The following is a 17744-nucleotide window of genomic DNA, read 5'->3' as shown; positions in this document are numbered from 1 at the left end:
GAGATCATGACCTGACGTGAAGTCAGATGCTTAACTGATTGAGCCACCCAGGTGCCTCGAGCTCCCCACTTTAATTGATTGATTGATTGATGGATGGATTGATTATTAATTAGTTGATTAATTAGTTAATTAATTAGTTAATTAATTAATTGAGAGACAGACCAAGCAGCGGAGGGGGAGACAGAGAGGGAGAGAGAGAATCCCAAACAGGCCCCAAGCTACTAGGACAGAGCCTGATGTAGAGCTCTAACTCACAAACCATGAGATGATGACTTGAGCCTAAAGCAAATTGGATGCTTAACTGACTAAGCCACCCAGGCGCCCCTCGAGCTCCCCACTTCAGAGTGGGCTTGCCGGGCCCAGTGGCAACAGAATTAACAAATGCGGTGTAGTTCACATTAAAAAAGGAGTTGAGTGGCAGTACATTCAATTATCACAAGTAAGTAAATTCACTTAGTTGTAAATGAGTTATATTAAAAGTTAAAAGAGCTGCTAAGTTATTGAACCTAAGTTACTGATTTCAAAGTAAAAGCCACAGGACACACAAAAAGGGGAGGCAGTTGGGTGAGGAATCCCCATACCCCAGAGGTAGGTGGTAAGTGATGGTACTTAAACTGAACCTGGAAGGTGGGGCAGCACTTGACAATAAGCTCAGAGTGCCTAGAGGCACAGTACTGCAGGAATCCTACCCAACTAATTAAAAGTTTCTTGGGTCACAAGGGTCTGACAAGGAAGAGATAGACAATACCTACCTGGCACAGTTTGTCTTCAGTGGATATAGTGAGACTAGAGAAGAGTAGTGAAGCCACTCAGAAAGGTTTGGCTTTCTGAGGACAGAGATAATGCAGTTAAAGACAAATGGGGGAAGTTTTGTGAGAATGTGCTAAAATGCGAAGGATTTTAAGCAGGAAGAAATGTGAGTTACTTGTTGGAGATAATATCCAGCCCCACGGGTTAATATGAGAGGCACTTGGTAACTCATCTGATGGATTATTTATTTAGCCTTTTTGGCACCATTTGAACTCCTGGGTAACAGAAATCTGTGTCCCTTGTCATGAGTTTACCAGAGAGAGCACTTTGGAGATCTGAGTAAATGACCTATTTCTGTCAGATTCTGCTTCAAGTGCTACATGTGCAACTGACACATAGTACACTGTTTCCTCAGTTACCACAAAGTGAATGAGTGGGGGCTCCTTGCAGAATACTTAGGGTAAACATGCTGGGAACCTGGTACCAGTCTTTTCACAGATAATCATGCAATCAGTGATCATATGTGTTTTAAAAGGAGATTAAAAAAAAAAAAAAAAAAAAAGTTAAATAGATGCCCTGCAAAGGAAGCTTAAGAACAGTTTCTGTTGAAAAGGATTCCTGTATGAACCTGAGTTTCAGAGATTTTTGAGGGCTAGTTCTTATGAGTGAGACATCTCTCTCTATAACCATGTCTAAGGTTCTAAAGTTCAAGAGTGTACTGTATATACTGTATAGCACCGTGCCTGGAGTAAGTGAGGATTTTACATATACTGGAATCAAGTAGCAAAAGCAAGTATGAAGATTGAGACTGTGCAACTCAGACTATTGCAGTGTGAACTTGACAATACTTGAACTGGTAAACAGTGAAGAAAGGTAGAAGGAAACACATGTATTGATCTAGCAAAGTTCAGAGGTAATGGGCGTCGCTTGTTTTGAATTTAGACTGGAATTGCAAGTGGCTTGTTTTGAACCGAGACTGGAATTGCAAGAGAATACTGGGATGTTTCAGATGGGCTGTGAACACAGCATTAGACATAATTAAGGTGCAGTGGTGTGTTCAGCGTCTGGGAAGGTGGTGGTAGTGCCAGAGGTGCTTGCATAAAGATAAAATGGAGAGTTGGGTTGTGAGCCTGGATTGTAGTGTGAGGTGCACAAAGTGAAATTTCTGTTTGAGGGGACTCCAGATCTTCTTAACAACACAGACCCCTCTATTGGATTAATGAACTCCTGTCATGGATTCCTCTTCCCCACAAGAACTAAAGTCCAGTTTAACTTCTTCTAAACTAAGGCACTTCATCTGCTAAATCTGGGTAATCTTTACCCAGACAGATCAGATAATCTCTTCATTTTCTTTTGCAGACACCTTGTCCATCTGTGGGATCCTGCAACCAAAAGAATGCTCCCCCTCATAATCTTTCCCCAAAACAGATTCAAGTATGCATTCATTGGAGATGAAGTAAACATAGTAGACATAGACTTAAGCATTCTCAATCCAATTTCCACAGACACATTGGGTCTTCCTGGGAGGGGTGAGCAGAAGAGGGAGATAGTTTACATCTCAATGAGGTGAGCTCAGAGAGGTGGTAGAATTCCAGAGTTATGTCCTAGCAGTTTGTGCACCTTTTCTAACTATAGCAATGCGTTGAATACTTTTTAACGGGTTGTGAAAGCCTGGGAGTATTTGGAAGGTGGGGATTCTTGCTTTATCAGGGGTGTTCAGGCCAAAGGGGTGTTGAGGTCTGGACCAGGACTTCTGCAGCATCCAGTCACTTATTTAGTAAAGATCCTTCCATTTTTCCTTTGTCCTTCTTGTTATTGTTACATTCTAGCTCTTTCCTTCTCAAAATCGGAAACCCAGAGGCAGGGCTAATGATGAGTAAGGACACAGAGTAAGTAAATGGAAAATGGGTTACGCTATTGTATGGGAAATCTAGCATGCCTTGGTTGCTTACATGTGTGATGGTTGAGCATTCATTTGTGTGTGTGTGTGGGTATGTGTGTGTGTGTGTGTGTGTGTGTGTGTGTGTGTGTGCGTGAGTGTGGGGAGGGGTGAAGGAAGGAAGAGCATGCACACACCTGAGTGGTTGCATCTATCTTCTCCTTGGAATCTTGACTGCATTAACTCAAAGAGGTCTCTAATGGCCATTGTACAAGAACATAGGAGCCATAAGTATAGTCACTTCCACTTCTAACACGTACTAGGACAGGTCCAGGTGTTGGTTGTTTTCATTCAAGCACATCCATCGAGTATTGAGGATTTCCAGCCTAGTAAAATACTATTGTGTTCAGTGCAGCATAGTGTTTTTGCTGCCTAGGCAAAAGCATCTTTGCTTTAGTGATGTACCATCATACCTGTTTCTGATCAGACATCATCAGCATCAGGAAGACAGGAGAGCATTTCTGCTCAGTGTATGACCCCAAGGGCTGTTTTGCTGTTTCACTGTGTCTCACACACACAGCAGAACAGGAAAAAGTGAATAATGGGAGTCAAGACACATGGACTTGGCTGTCCACTTGGGAATTTGGACCAAACTACAGGGATATTTGTCTGGGACCTAGTGGTCCTAGGGTCAGATTTCCTTGTTCTGCTTTGTGGTTGGTTTATTCAGGCATATACAGTCCACCAAAACTTCTATAAGAGTGAATTCGCACATAAGGATATTTCTGAATTGAACGATAATTCATTAGTGTACTCTTTTACAAACAGGATGTTGTTTCCTTATAGAAGAATCATGAAGATCTAAGTAAAAGTCCTGAGTGCCGCGTTCATTAATTATATGACTTTGGCAAAAGTGTGTAACTTCTCTTGAGCCTCCCGTTTTCTTGGTAAATGGTAATAATACACTTTCTCATCAGGGCACTCTAAAGATTCAGTGAGTGTCTTACTAACAGTGCTACCTGGCATTTTCTTGATACAGAATAGACATCCTGCCTCCTGCCCTCCCCACACTTGACAGCATTTTGAGGAAACTTTCAAGGGATTTCCCCTTTTGTAAAGAGAATTCCAATCTTTCTTCTGGTTAGGGAATACCATGTTGGAAAGCAGGATCACCCCAGAAGTATCCATTCCTCTTTTCCCCGTAGTTAAGATCCTGAGGTATTCCTCAGGTATTCCTGTTTCACACATAACCCAGTCACCTTTATAGTATGTACACCAAATGCCATCTAAACATGATCCGCATTCTGTAGGTGACTATCAGTATATTCAGTCAGAAATTGTTTTCACTTTATGTGTTTTACTGATTTGTTTTTCATTTTTCTCAAAGTTTATTTCTTTGGGAGAGAACATGTTAGTATGTCTATAGGCAGACCAAGCATTTTCTCATTCAGGTAATGCCTTGCTTTGTTGGTTTCTCCCTCTTCCCCCATCTCCAGACCTTTCTCACTGCTTTGGTAAACCACTTCAATCAAGATCCATTCTCCTTTTGTGCATGGCTCCAGTAAGGAGCTACTTTCTTTTACCTGTGAGAACTAGGATTAGAATCCTGTAAGGTGTTGAGTTGTCCAGCTTGATGGGTCTGTTGTGTCAACTCTGGTGACTGCTCTTCTGGTTTTATAAAGAAGTCACATCTTAAGAGACCACACAGATTAGTAGTCACTGTGAATTTTTCAAAGGGCAGGGATGGAGAGAGAGAAGGAGATATCTGGCGTACTATGTTTACCCACTGGTCCAACCACACTGATCAGCCACCACATAAAAGCCTGTGTCCTGAAAGATATTAAGAAGTAGCAGAAGTTTGAAGTACTTACTTTGGATTTGAGAGCTTGACCTTCTGCCATACGCTGAGACATTTGAGGAAGTGATGTTTGAGCTTGTTTGCTGGTTGATTCTGTGGGCAGACAATTACGGAACTTTCTGTATCACTGTCCTATGTAGCTTGGCTCAAGCCAAGGGTTCAAGGGCACAAGACTGTAGAGTGGACCACTGCAGGCTCCCAGGACCTTGACGATGGCTGAGACCCACTAGGGACCTTTATCACACCAGCATGATATACCTTAGTGGAGAGACAGAACAGTCAAACACCACCAAACCAAACTAAAGCGCAACAACTACAAAAATCAGGAATGGGATGATTTGGGGTCTTGTGAGGAAAATGGATCCTGATAGTTGTAAGACATCCTTTCCCCCTTGAACCTAATGGGAGAACAGGAGGTGGAAGTCTGGATCCAAGTAAGGAATGTGTGAATGCTTTAAGCACTGAGATGCATTGTGGAGCTTTGGTTAAGGGTTCCAGAGCAGACCTTCTCACAGGATGGGGGAAGTCACTTAGAACTAGAGGCACCAAGGAGCGCCTGGGTGGCACAGTTGGTTAAGTGTCTAACACTGACTGAGGTCATGATCTCATGATTCTTGCGTTCTAGCCTTGCATGAGGCTCTGTGCTGACAGCTCAGAGCCTGGAGCCTGCTTCAGATTCTGTGTCTCCCTCTCTGTATCTGCCCGTCCCCTGCTTGCACTCTGTGTGTATGTGGTCTCTCTCTCTCTCAAAAATAAACATTAAATAAAGGAATAAGTCACCTCTCTTTGAAGAGAGAGGCGATGCCTTTTCCAGGGGCAGTTTGAAGTGAATAACGGTGACTTTTAGGTAGTTGAAGGGAAATGTATGCTCCCCAAGACTTCAAGTTTGAAGTTGTGGTGGAGAAGTAAATAGATGGTAGTGTTGCTGCCATTCGGGAATGGTTGATCAGTGAGAAGATGTGCAAAGGGTACAAGTAGAACACAGATTTATAGATACAGAGAACAAGCTGGCGGTTGATAGAAGGGAAGGGGTGAGGGTTAAGTAAAAAGCTGAAGGAGATTAAGAGGCACAGACTTCCAGTTATAAAATAAATTAAGTCTCAGGGATGAAAAATACAGCATAGGGAAAGTAGTCAGTAATATTGTATGGTGACAAATGGGGACTGCGAATGGGGTGAGCATTGAGTAGTAATATGTATGTCAACTGTACTTCCATTTAAAACAGTAAGTAAAAATTTAAAATTTAAAAGATAATGAAAACAAGGGTAGATGTAAAATAAATGTTTTGGTGTATTTGTTTTTGCTGTTTTCCTTGTCCTTACTCTCAGCAGGAGCTGCTACCCTTATATGACTATTGACAAGTTTCCCAAGTCAGCTGAGACTACATCATGAAAGTGACGTAAGGAAACAATGGAAAGTGGCAGGCGGGATCAGAGTGTTAAACAGATATCCCATTATTGAGGTCATAGTCTGGTGGTTATACCTGCCTAGCCTGGAATATTCAGAACTGATGAGTTAGGGTGGAGAGAGGGCAGGATTAGCTTTCACTAGAGGTATTTTAGAGTCACCTAAAATATGATGAATAAGATGGGGATGTCACATCTTAAAAATATGCAATGTGAGAAATATGCACACTGGCTCAGTCAACGGAAGGATTCAGAGACTTGGAGCACAGTGAAGGGGGGGCTTTAATCAATGTTCTTGCAAGAGCAGGTGTCTGATGGATAGGCACACTCAGGGCAGTTACAGAAGGCAGTTTATTTCATGTACAGGTTGCTCCCCTGTTTTTCTCATTGTCTGAGTACTACAGATGTTACAGCCTTACCTGGCCATTGCCTATGTCCACGTAAGGTAAAAAGTAGTCTGACTGGACATTTCCTAAGGTGACGAAGAGACTTCAGTTCTTTGGTGCATGCTCATTGCAAGCCTACAAAAAATAAGCCCCAGGAAACGGAGAGGGGAAGAAGAACCGGGAAGTGAAGTGTCTAAGGGTTTGGCACTCCATTATGGGGCGGGGGAGGTTCATACATATTTGTAAACCTACTGTTAACTAGACAGTACAGCTTTTATTTGGTGTTTCTGAAAATGAATCATCTATCTTGTGACATGCAGGACACACTGGGATTGGAGAATGGATTCAGAGGACAAAAAGATCTTGCATCATGAAGTTGGATTTGCAGAGCTGGAGAGGCCCAGATTTTATTCTGATTAGGGGAGGTCATTGTGAGAGGATCTCAGCAACTGGATACAGCCATTTTAGTACTAGAATCTGGAATGTCATTAGTATGGAACAGGGCTCCAGGGCTGAAAATTCCTGCTAGTAGTATAGCAGTAAGTTTGTCAAAACAATACTGGATTAGTAACTGGTTAGTGTGTAGAAGTGATGTGGTAGGTACTTTGAAAGACTGGGAATGCAATGATGGCAAAGAGGAGAGATAGGTCCTCACGAGTAGATAGTGGCTGGCATCTTATATTGTCAGGGGCTTACTGATGATTGGTTAAAAGTTAAGTGTAAGTGGCTCTTCTAGGTAGGGCAGGGAAACGTGGACAGGTTTTTTCCAGGCTGTCCCCACTGGTTGCTAAGTCTACCTCACGTAGTACCTTATTTCCTGTAGTTTGTTCCCTGGGTCTCCAGGAGAATGTAGGAAAAATTTATTTTCCCTGTCTCTGTATTCCTCCGCAGCTCTGTGACGTTATTTACTGTGCACTGAAACAAACCTAGATTCTTGGCCTGCTGCTCTGTGGCTTATGTAGTCTATAAAACCATCAAAAATTTCCACTTTGAGTAGAGGACAAAGAGAAGGATAGACTTCCATATTCATATCATTCACTCATTCATAGGTACTGACCCTGTCCTTGGACAGCTGAGAAAACATATCCCTGCTTTGTACCATTTGTCTCCTTAAGGCATATCTGCTTGGATGTGGGGTAGACCTCAAAAACCTCTTTCCAGTAGCCTGGGCAATCTGTGTCTGTGTCCATGTTTGTGTACCTCAGTAGACTCTGTGTTTTCATGTACATAAATACAGTAATACCATAACTTGAATATTTTCATGTCCTGGTACTCTAATCAGTGTTTCAAGGACAGCACACCTAGTACCACCATTATGTAAAACGTATCAGGTGGCATATCCATTCCTGTAGTCATCTGTGCTTGCACTTAGTCTGCTTTACTTTTTTTTTTTTTGCTCCTACTGCTGTACTCAGATCCACCCAAACTCATCTCTTGGGCCCTGAACTCTCAAAGCACTTCTTTCCTGTGCCTTCCTACAGCAGTCAGTAAAGAGAAGCTTTATTCATTTGCCGTGTGTGTGTGTGTGTGTGTTTCATACATGCATGTGTGGACTTGGAATTCTCATGTTTTGCCATTTAGTACCAAACAGAAGTCTGGAATTACTGAACTTGTTAATTTGGGAGTGGATGCACTTTAGCAAGGTAGAAGGAAAGGATGATGTGTTTCCCTTTGGAAAGAAAAGTGCTCAGTCAGCCTAATTGTTTTAATTGCTGTATTTGCACAGTGCATATAGGTGTGCCTTTAATTTTTGCATTGGTGTAGGACTCTGAATTCTATAAGGGTTAAAAAAATTTTTTTGATACTTATTTTTGAGAGAGAGAGACAGGGACAGAGTGTGAGCGGGGGAGGTGCAGACAGGAAGGTTGACACAGAATCTGAAGCAGGCTCCAGGCTCTGAGCTTTCAGCACAGAGCCCGACATGGGGCTCCCACTCAAGGGCCTCAAGATCATGACCTGAGTTGAAGTCAGATGCTCAACCACCTGAGCCACCCAGGTGACCCGAATTCTGTAAGGTTTTTAATTTGTTGGTCCGGTAGGTAGCTCTGACCAGGAAGCTAGGCAGTTTTTATGTCTGTGCTTATCTGAGTGTCCCCAGGAAACTTGGAGATGATCATGATTTTTATTTTAATGATGATAGATGTGGGCCTGGGAAAGGGGTTAGTAGAGTAAACAAACTAAATACGAACTGAAGATAATGGCTGGATAGGTGTTGTAGTCGTGGACTTTCAGCTGGGTCAGTGCTTTCTCATCCTATGAACTAGGTGGAAGCCAAGCTTCAGCACTGTACACAAATGGCCTGGGAATTGCGAGGCTTGTAAAGCCCAGAGTTACCGTAATTGATTGAGCTAGTGAAGCTTAAATTCTACAGGTGTGGAAAGGGAAAGGGAGTGGTCATGCCTTCCCGGGCTGTGGGTATGTATTAAATAGACTCGTATTTGTGTAGCACCTTGCACAGGGTTAGATCTGCAACAGTGGAAATAATTGACACTTAATTGTTTTGTCAAGTCCTTTGTGATCATTTAACTCATCCTGCCCTCTTATCAGCTCTGTCAGGTGTAGGAATATGCTATAATTACTCCCATTTCACAGGGGATGCATCACCTCACATCTAAGGTGGAGGGGACAGTATTTGAACTCAGCACTTTCTTGTACCACAGAGAGCTCAAGCTTAAGTTAACTTTGCTTAACATGCTCTTCTTTACCCACTTCCTGTGCATACCAGAAGCAATGCTAGTCGCAAGCAGGTAAACCTCACTCACTCCTTCCAGCCTAAAGAGAAAGGGGGGAGTGGAAGACTTATAGAGGGAATGTGGGAACTGATAAAAAGAGTAGCTCCTGGAGTCCATTTAGTGTGCACCATTAGGAGGTTTTCTAGTTTGGCTCTTGGTCCCTGTTCATACTTTACATTTACCCAAAATGTTGTCCTGAGACTCCTATGAGGTTTACAGTAACTTTCACATTTCGATAAGCTGATTAAAGTAGCAACTTTGGAAGGGGAACCCACTTAGTCACTTTTATTTTTTTTAATTTTTATTTATTTCTATTTATTCACTTTATCATTTTTAAGAGGTGATAGATACTCTGTGGGGAACCCGAGTTACATGCGATGGGTGTTGTTCTACACAAATGTATTATACTTATTTGAACTAGCATAGTGTACCATTTGAAACCCCCAAAAAATCTCTTCTGGAGCATAGTAGGGCTTGGATAACCATTGGACTGATTATTCATGTACTTGGTATGAGGCATTTTGAACAGCCCACAATCCTACATGATATTTGAATACCATCCTGTCTTGATGCTTACAGCTTTGCAGTGCAGGCTAAAGTTTGTGGTTGTGGTGACTCCACCTTTGGTCTTCTTTTTCAATGTTATCTTTTGCTATTCATTTCTTTTCTGGTTCCATACAAATTTTAGCATTGTTTGTTCCTAAAAGAAAGTAGCTCTGTGAAGAAAGCTGCTATTATCTCAATGTGTAGATTGCTTTGGGTAGTGTCAACATTTTAACAAGCTTGTCGTCTTCCAGTGCATGGACCGCTTTTCCATTTCTTTGTGTCTTCTTCAGTTTCTTTCATAAGCTTTGTGTAGTTTTCAGCATACAGATCTTTTACCTCTTTGGTTAGGTTTATTCCTATTTTATGGTTTCTAATATAATTATAAACAACGTAATTATAAACAGGATCAATTCCTTGGTAATTCTGTCTGTTGTTTCATTATTGATGTATAGAAATGCAACTAATTTCTATACGTTGATCTTTGTACCCTGCGGCTTTGCTGGATTCATGTTATCAGTTCTAGCAGCTTTTTGGTGGGGTCTTTCAGGCTTTCCATGTAGAGTATTATGTCATCTAGGAAAAAAAGCAAATCTAGAAATGTGTAATCAAAGAAGTCTCATCTGAGGAAGTGAATTCTTGATTCCGATCTACCATGCTTAGAGCCAAACTGGGTGGACATTCAGTAGTTTCTTTTGTGACAGTAGAAACTTTTGTGACCTTGTTGCATGCCTAGTTATATTTTTACCTACCAGACATTTGTCTCCTCAACTTATGGGCAAAACCATTCATTTGTGGGCAGATACACATCCATTTGTGGAAACAGAAGCACAAATGCATAACTGTGCACTCAAATGTAGCATCCTACACACATACACACACACACACACACACACACACACACACACACACACACACACACACACACACCCCTACTTATCATTGAGTCACCTTCACCTCCCAGCAAGTTCAAGACTCTTGCTCGCTCTTCCCCTGGCCAAAGAGGTTGGCATGGCGGATACATTTTCAGTTCCTAATTGTATATAAAGCCAGACATGTTGGGTGCAATGTTCTATTTATGTTCAGTAGCCTAGTTTATCAGTTGTTTTCTTGTACTCTTCTGTTTTGCTGCAGCTTGTTTTATCTGCTTATTCTATCAATTCCAGATCACTTCCAATTTATCTGTTAAATTCTCCTTCAAGGAATTCAGTTTGGGCCATTTCTCCTTGTATATTTGCTAGTTTCACACTTAACTACTTTGTGACTGTTAAGACATGCAAATTAAAAGTACTATATCTCCCATGAATTTTATCCTTTTGTTTAGTATTCACATAGTGTTTTTAAGTTCGTTTTCACTTTTATGGTATCTGTAGGTCATAGCTAAATGGTGATAAACCTGAGCTATATTTGTGTTTTCAATACACTATACTTCTGGCTTTTTGTGTTGCCCATTTAAAGTTGATGTAATCTGTTGATGCATGTTACTTTTCAGTGGTGCTTTCTACTTGTCCATGCTTTTGAGTACAGTTTTTTTCCCCTGCCGCATTTCACATCTTTTGGATTGGCTAGTTTTTTTTAATGATGCTGTCTTTTATTTCTCTTTCCTTGGTGAATTTAAGCCATTTCTCACTGTTATTTTAATGGTTACTGTTGAAATTACAGCATGAATATTGAAATCACCAAAGGTCAGAAGTACTTAGCTTTTTTGTCCTTTTCTAGGGAAGAAGAAGGGCTTGAGAATTCCACACTTCTCTCCCTTATACCCTATTGGCAAATGGCAGGTTTCTGGCCTTATTTTGGAAGATTATGTATTTATAATTATGATTTAGGACTTGGATTTTACCTGTATTAGACCTTTTCACTTAGTCTGACTCATCTACTCTTCTGTTTTTGTGATTGTTGTTTGTTTGTTTGTTTTGTTTTGCTTTGCTTTCCATGGTGAGTTCTCAGCAGTTTCTTCTCAGTAGCTTCCATTTCTAATTTTCTTTTCAACTTGAGTGTGTAAATAAATACATCCCTTAAACCCATTCCACTTGGTTCTTAATTTCATTCATTGCCTTATTTATTTTCTGAAAGATATTTTTATGATTGTTTTTCACATCTACTTGGTCACTTCTGCAAGATTCTTTTTGTCCTTGAAGATATCTTTTCACTAGTTTCAAGTTCTGAGGTCTGTGTGAGCCTGACTGTTGTAGGTAGTTTTCCTCTCCCACTCCTTCTCCGTCTCCTTCTCTCTCTCCCTCTCAAAATTTCTTTCTTTCTTTTCTTTCTTTCTTTCTTTCTTTCTTTCTTTCTTTCTTTCTTTCTTTCTTTCTTTCTTTCTTTCTTTCTTTCTTTCTTTCTTTCTTTCAGAGAGAGAGGGTGCAAGTGAACAAGGGACAGAGAGAGACAGAATCTCAAAAGGGGGAGACAGAGAGAGAGAAAGAGAGAGAGAGAGAGGAGAGCGAGAGAAATGGGTCTCCCCCAGGACTCATGTTTTACCTGAGTGGTGCTCTTGCTCACCCAGTGTGGGAACTGAGCTCACCAGAAGTGGGGCTTGAGGTCACCTGGAGTGGGGCTGCAGGTCATCCAAAGCAGGACTGGAGGTCATCTGAAGTGAGGCCTGTGCTCATTCAAAGTGAGGCTCGAGGTCACCCAAAGTGGGGCTTGACTTACCTGATGTGGGACTCAACTCAGGAACTGTGAGATTGTGACCTGAGCCAAAGTCAGACTTAACAACTAAGCCCCCCACTACCCGGTGAGTCTGTATTGTGTTGTGCACTGTATGTAAAAATATGGTTTCTTTAAGAATGCCATGAAGGAGAAGATGATCCTGCCTTCCTTTTTAAGTCATGTTGCATTTCATTTGAATGGTGTCTGAGGTGTCTCTTGGTTGACACTTGGGGTTCCCTGTGCTGGCCTGGCAGTGTAGAATCATTAGGTTTTAAGTCCTTAGGAAGACAGGTTGGCTTTTGGCTGAGGTACTTGTGACAGGACAGCCCTTTGGGGCCCCGCTGGTTGTGGGCAGGGTCAGTCTCCTATTAGATTCACCTTTACCAGTACCCTTACCCTTGGTATTTGGCTTCTGTTCCTGTATTACTGGACGGTCACTTTGTGTGCTCTGAGTTCTTTTTTCCCATTTTGAATCTGGAATTTCCTTGCTATTTTCTAAGCTTTAAGACCTTTTAGGAGTTTTTTTTAAAGAAATACTTTATACATTTTTTATGGTCGTATTCAAAAACAGGGAGGTTGTTTTGAGATGGCCTTTGCCCATCATTGCTGCAGATTGTAAATTGGAGGATGTTTGAACTGATGTGTCTCTCTATGCTTATTCTCTTTTGTTGAATGGACATTCTCTCTAATCCCATTGTGTTTGATGTGGGAGAATAGGAATTTTTCCTTGGCTGGAGGATGTATACAGGTCCTCTGGGGAATGGGTACTCTGGTTTATTTGGCAAAACTGTTTTTCAGGCCAGTGTTTATATATGTAAACCAGTAACTAGTAGGGCCACTTAATGTCTTGTTGAGGTAGAAGCAAATATGGCCATCTCCTGGTAGACTGGATATGTATGTTCTGACTCCTTATTTTCCTGACGGCTGTCTTACAGTCAGTCATAGAGAGTAGAGCTCACACATTTAAATATTTTTAAAATGGTGACTCTTGTGCAGACTCGACTTCAGCCTACATTTATTGATTCCTAGTGGGCATCGTTCTGAACATTATAGTCTTATTGTTGGAAGTTGACACAACTTGACAGAATTAGTGTTTTCATCAAGTAATGTCATCAATCTATATATAGCCTTCTTCACTTTACATCTGTTGTGACAAGCAAATGCAGGGAAGGTACTGTTATCTAGAGTATGAGATTTGTTTCCAGTAACTTAGCCATATTTTATTTCCCTATACATATTACATCTATAGTGTTCCCTCTCAAGGTGCCTGGAAAACAAACAAAAACTTTGTATACCTTTTAAATGACAGGAACTGTGAGGCATTTCTTCTACTTTTCACAAGCACTACTTTTACAAGTAGGCTTTGCCGTTCTTTTTTTCTTTTTTTTCCTGTTGAATGCAAACCACTAAACTTTAATTGACATTCACTAATGCCTTTTTGTGGGGTTTCAAACCCTGCCTGTGAAGTTGTGGGGGTTGGGAGAGTTGTCGTCTCCTTAAGTAGCTAGATCAAGCCTAGCATTTTTTACTGAGAAGATGCTTTTCTCCAGACCTTCCTTACTGCTGCATTACTGTCCAAGTATCACAAAGTTTTTTCTATATTTTTCCTTAGTGACTCCCACAAGAAACTGAAGGGTGGGCCTGTTACACTGATGTAAAAAAGAAATTAATACCTTTTAAAGGCTATCATGAAATATTCTAGCTTTATTTAATTTATTTTATTTTATTTTATTTTATTTCATTTCATTTTATTTTATTTTATTATTTTATTTCATTTTATTTTATTTCATTTCATTTCATTTCATTTCATTTCATTTCATTTTACTTTTTTAAGTAGTATTTATTTTCAAATTGGCTAACATACAGTGTGTACAGTGTGCTCTTGGTTTTGGGGTTAGATTCCCATGGTTCATCGCTTACATACAATACTCAGTGCTCATCCCAACAAGTGCCCTCCTCAATGCCCCTAACCCACTTTCTCCTCCCTCCCGCAACCCCCCCATCCACCCTCAGTTTGTTCTCTGTATTTAAGTCCCTTATGATGTGCCTCCCTCCCTGCCTGTTGTAACTATATATATTTCCCCCGTGGTCTTCTGTTAAGTTTCTCAAGAGCCACATATGAGTGAAAACACATGATATCTGTCTTTCTCTGACTGAATTTTTTCACTCAGCATAATACCTTCCAGTTCCAATCGTGTTGGTGCAAATGGCATTATTTCATTCTTTCTCATTGCCAAGTAGCATTCCATTGTGTATATAAACCACATCTTCTTTATCCATCCTTCAGTTGGTGGACATTTAGGCTCTTTCCATAATTTGGCAATTGTTGAAAGCACTACTGTAAACATTGGGGTACATGTGCCCCTATGCATCAGCACTCCTGTGTCCTTTGGGCAGATTCCTAGTAGTGCTATTGGTGGGTCATAGGGTAGTTCTATTTTTAATTTTTGAGGAACCCCCACACTGTTTTCCAGAGCAGCTGCACCAGTTTGCATTCCCACCAATAGTGCAAGAGGGTTCCTGTTTCTCCACATCCTCACCGGCATCTGTTGTTGCCTGAGTTGTTAATTTTAGTCACTCTGACTGGTGTGAGGTGGTATTTCAATATGATTTTGATTTGTATTTCTCTGAACATGAGTTCTGAGTCTGGTGGCCATCTGGATGTGTTCATGTGTCTGGTGGCCATCTGGATGTCTTCTTTGGAAAAGTGTCTATTCATGTCTTCTGCCCATTTCTTCACTGGATTATTTGTTTTCGGGTGTTGGTTGGTAAGTTCTTTAGAGATTTTGGATACTAACCCTTTATCTGATATGTCATTTGTAAATATCTTTTCCCATTCTGTCGGTTGCCTTTTAGTTTTGTTGATTGTTTCCTTTGCAGTGCAGAACCTTTTTATCTTGATGAGGTCACAATAGTTCATTTTTGCTTTTAATGTCCTTGCCTTTGGAGATGTGTAGAGTAAGAAATTACTGCGGCTGAGGTCAAAGAGGTTGTTGCCTGCTTTCTCCTCTAGGGTTTTGATGGTTTCCTGTCTCACATTTAGATCTTTCATCCATTTTGAGTTTATTTTTGTATATGGTGTAAGAAAGTGGTCTAGTGTCATTCTGCATGTTGCTGTCCAGTTCTTGCAGCACCATTCGTTAATATGTAATTTTTCATGTCTTTTTTTTCCATTGGATCCTCTCTCCTGCTTTGTCAAAGATTACTTGGCCCTACATTTGTGGGTCCAATCCTGGGTTCTCTGTTCTATTCCATTGGTCCTATGTGTCTGTTTTTGTGCCAATACCATACTGTCTTGATGATTACAGCTTTGTAGTAGGGGCTAAAGTCTAGAGTTGTGATGCCTCCTGCTTTGGTTTTCTTTTTCAATATTACTTTGACTGTTCGGGGTCTTGTGTGGTTCCACGCAAATTTTAGGATTGTTTGTTCTAGCTTTGAGTAGAATGCCGGTGCAATTTTGATTGGGATTGCACTGAATGTGTAGATTGCTTTGGGCTGGAATTGACAATTTAACAATATTTATTCTTCCAATCCATGTGCATGGAATGTTTTCCATTTCTTTGTGTCTTCTTCAGTTTCCTTCATAAGTTTTGTAAGGTTGTCAGCATACAGATCTTTTATATATTTGGTTAGGTTTATTCCTAGGTATTTTGTGGTTCTTGGGGCAATTGTAAATGGGATTGATTTCTTGAATTCTCTTTCTGTTGCTTCATTATTGGTGTATAGTAATACAACTGATTTTTATACATTGATTTTGTACCCTATGGCTTTGCCAAATTCATGTATCAGTACTAGCAGCCTTTTCGTGGAGTCTGTCGGGTTTTCCACCTGCAGTGTCCTGTCATCTGCAAAAAGTTACAGTTTGACTTATTCTTTGCCAATTTTGATGTGTTTTATTTCTTTATTTCTTTTCTTTTTCTTTCTTTCTTTCTTTTTTTTTTTTTGTCTTATTGCTGATGCTGGGACTTCCAACACTATGTTAAACAATGTTGGTGAGAGTGGACATCCCTGTCGTGTTCCTGATCTCAGGGTGAAAGCTCTCAGTTTTTCCTCATTGAGGATATTAGCTGTGGGCTTTTCATATATAGCTTTTATGAACATAGTTTAAGTATGTTCCTTCTATCCCAGCTCTTTCTTGAGGGTTTTTATTAAGAAAGATGCTATATTTTGTCAAATGCTTTTCCTGCATCTATTGACAGGATGATATGATTCTTATCCTTACTTTCACTAATGTGATGTACCACATTGATTGATTTTCCAATATTGAACCAGCCCTGCAGCCCGGGAATGAATCCCACTTTGATCATGGTGAATAATTCTTTTTATATGCTGTTGAATTCGATTTGCTAGTATCTTGTTGAGAATTTTTGCATCCATGTGCATCAAGGATATTGGCCTGTAATTCTCCTTTTTAGTGGGGTCTCTGTCTGGTTTGACAATCAGGGTAATGCTGGCTTCATAGAATGAGTTTGGAAGTTTTCCCTCCATTTCTATTTTTGGGAACAGCTTGAGAAGGTTAGGTATTAACTGCTTTAAATGTCTGCTGGAATTCCCCTGGGCAGCCATCTGACCCAGGACTCTTATTTGTTGGGAGATTTTTGATAACTGATACCATTCCTTCACTAGTTATGGGTCTGTTCAAACTTTCTATTTGTTCCCGTTTGAGTTTTGGTAGTGTGTGGGTGTCTAGGTATTTGTCCATTTCTTCCAGGTTGTCCAGTTTGTTGGCATATAATTTTTCATAGTATTCTCTGATAATTGCTTATATTTTTGAGGGATTGGTTGTGATAAATCCATTTTAATTTGCAATTGTATCTATTTGGTTCTTCTCTTTCTTTTCTTTTTGAGAAGTCTGGCTAGGGTTTTATCAGTTTTGTTTATTTTTTCAAAAAACCAGCTCCTAGTTTCATTGATCTGTTCTACTGTTTGTTTTTGTTTTTGTTTTTTTTGATTCTATGTTATTTATTTCTTCTCTTGTCTTTATTCTTTCTCTTCTTCTTCTGGCCTTGGGTTTCTTTTTTGTTCTGCTTCTTGTTCCTTTAGGTGTGCTGTTAGATTTTGTATTTGGGTTTTTTTCTTGTATCTTGAGATAGACCTGGATTGCAATGAGTTTTCCCCTTAGGATTGACTTTGCTGCATCCCAAAGGGTTTGGACTGTTGTGTTTTCATTTTCATTTGGTTCCATATATTTTTTTGTTTTTTCTCTAATTGCCAGGTTGACCAATTCATTCTTCAGTAGGATATTCTTTTACCTCCATGCATTTGGAGGTTTTCCAAACCTTTTCCTGTGGTTGATTTCAAGTTTCATAGCATTGTGATCCGAAAGTGTGCACGGTATGATCTCAATTCTTTTATATTTACTGAGGGCTGTTTTGTGACCCAGTATGTGATCTGTCTTGGACGATGTTCCATTTGCACTCAAGAAGAATGTGTGTTCTGCTGTTTTTTCGATGAAAAGTTCTGAACATACCTGTCAAATCCATCTCGTCCAGTGTATCATTCAGGGCCATTGTTTCTTTATTGATTCTCTGTCTAGAT

General features: G+C 40.3%; 1 protein-coding gene across 17 annotated transcripts in view; it reads left to right on the top strand.

Moving 5' to 3' along the window:
- The window catches only part of LOC145714947 (eukaryotic translation initiation factor 1A, X-chromosomal), a 795969-nt gene that overhangs the window by 38451 nt on the left and 739774 nt on the right, over positions 1 to 17744 (top strand). For 3 of the 17 annotated variants that reach the window (XM_081794503.1, XM_081794505.1, XM_081794501.1), the window contains one exon: positions 2110 to 5240. The exons of 13 other annotated variants lie outside the window; for them this stretch is intronic. In XM_081794503.1, the coding sequence (XP_081650629.1) occupies positions 2110 to 2205 (96 nt within the window). In that variant the 3' untranslated portion in view covers positions 2206 to 5240. Of the gene's footprint in view, positions 1 to 2109; positions 5241 to 17744 lie in introns of those variants that run through there. One more of the 17 variants, XM_081794507.1, reaches the window with a different exon arrangement.

This window comes from Panthera onca, chromosome Y, assembly GCF_046562875.1.
Source record: "Panthera onca isolate mPanOnc1 chromosome Y, mPanOnc1 haplotype 2, whole genome shotgun sequence".
Classification (NCBI taxonomy): Eukaryota; Metazoa; Chordata; class Mammalia; order Carnivora; family Felidae; genus Panthera; species Panthera onca.
This window is presented reverse-complemented; position numbering and strand designations above follow the sequence as displayed.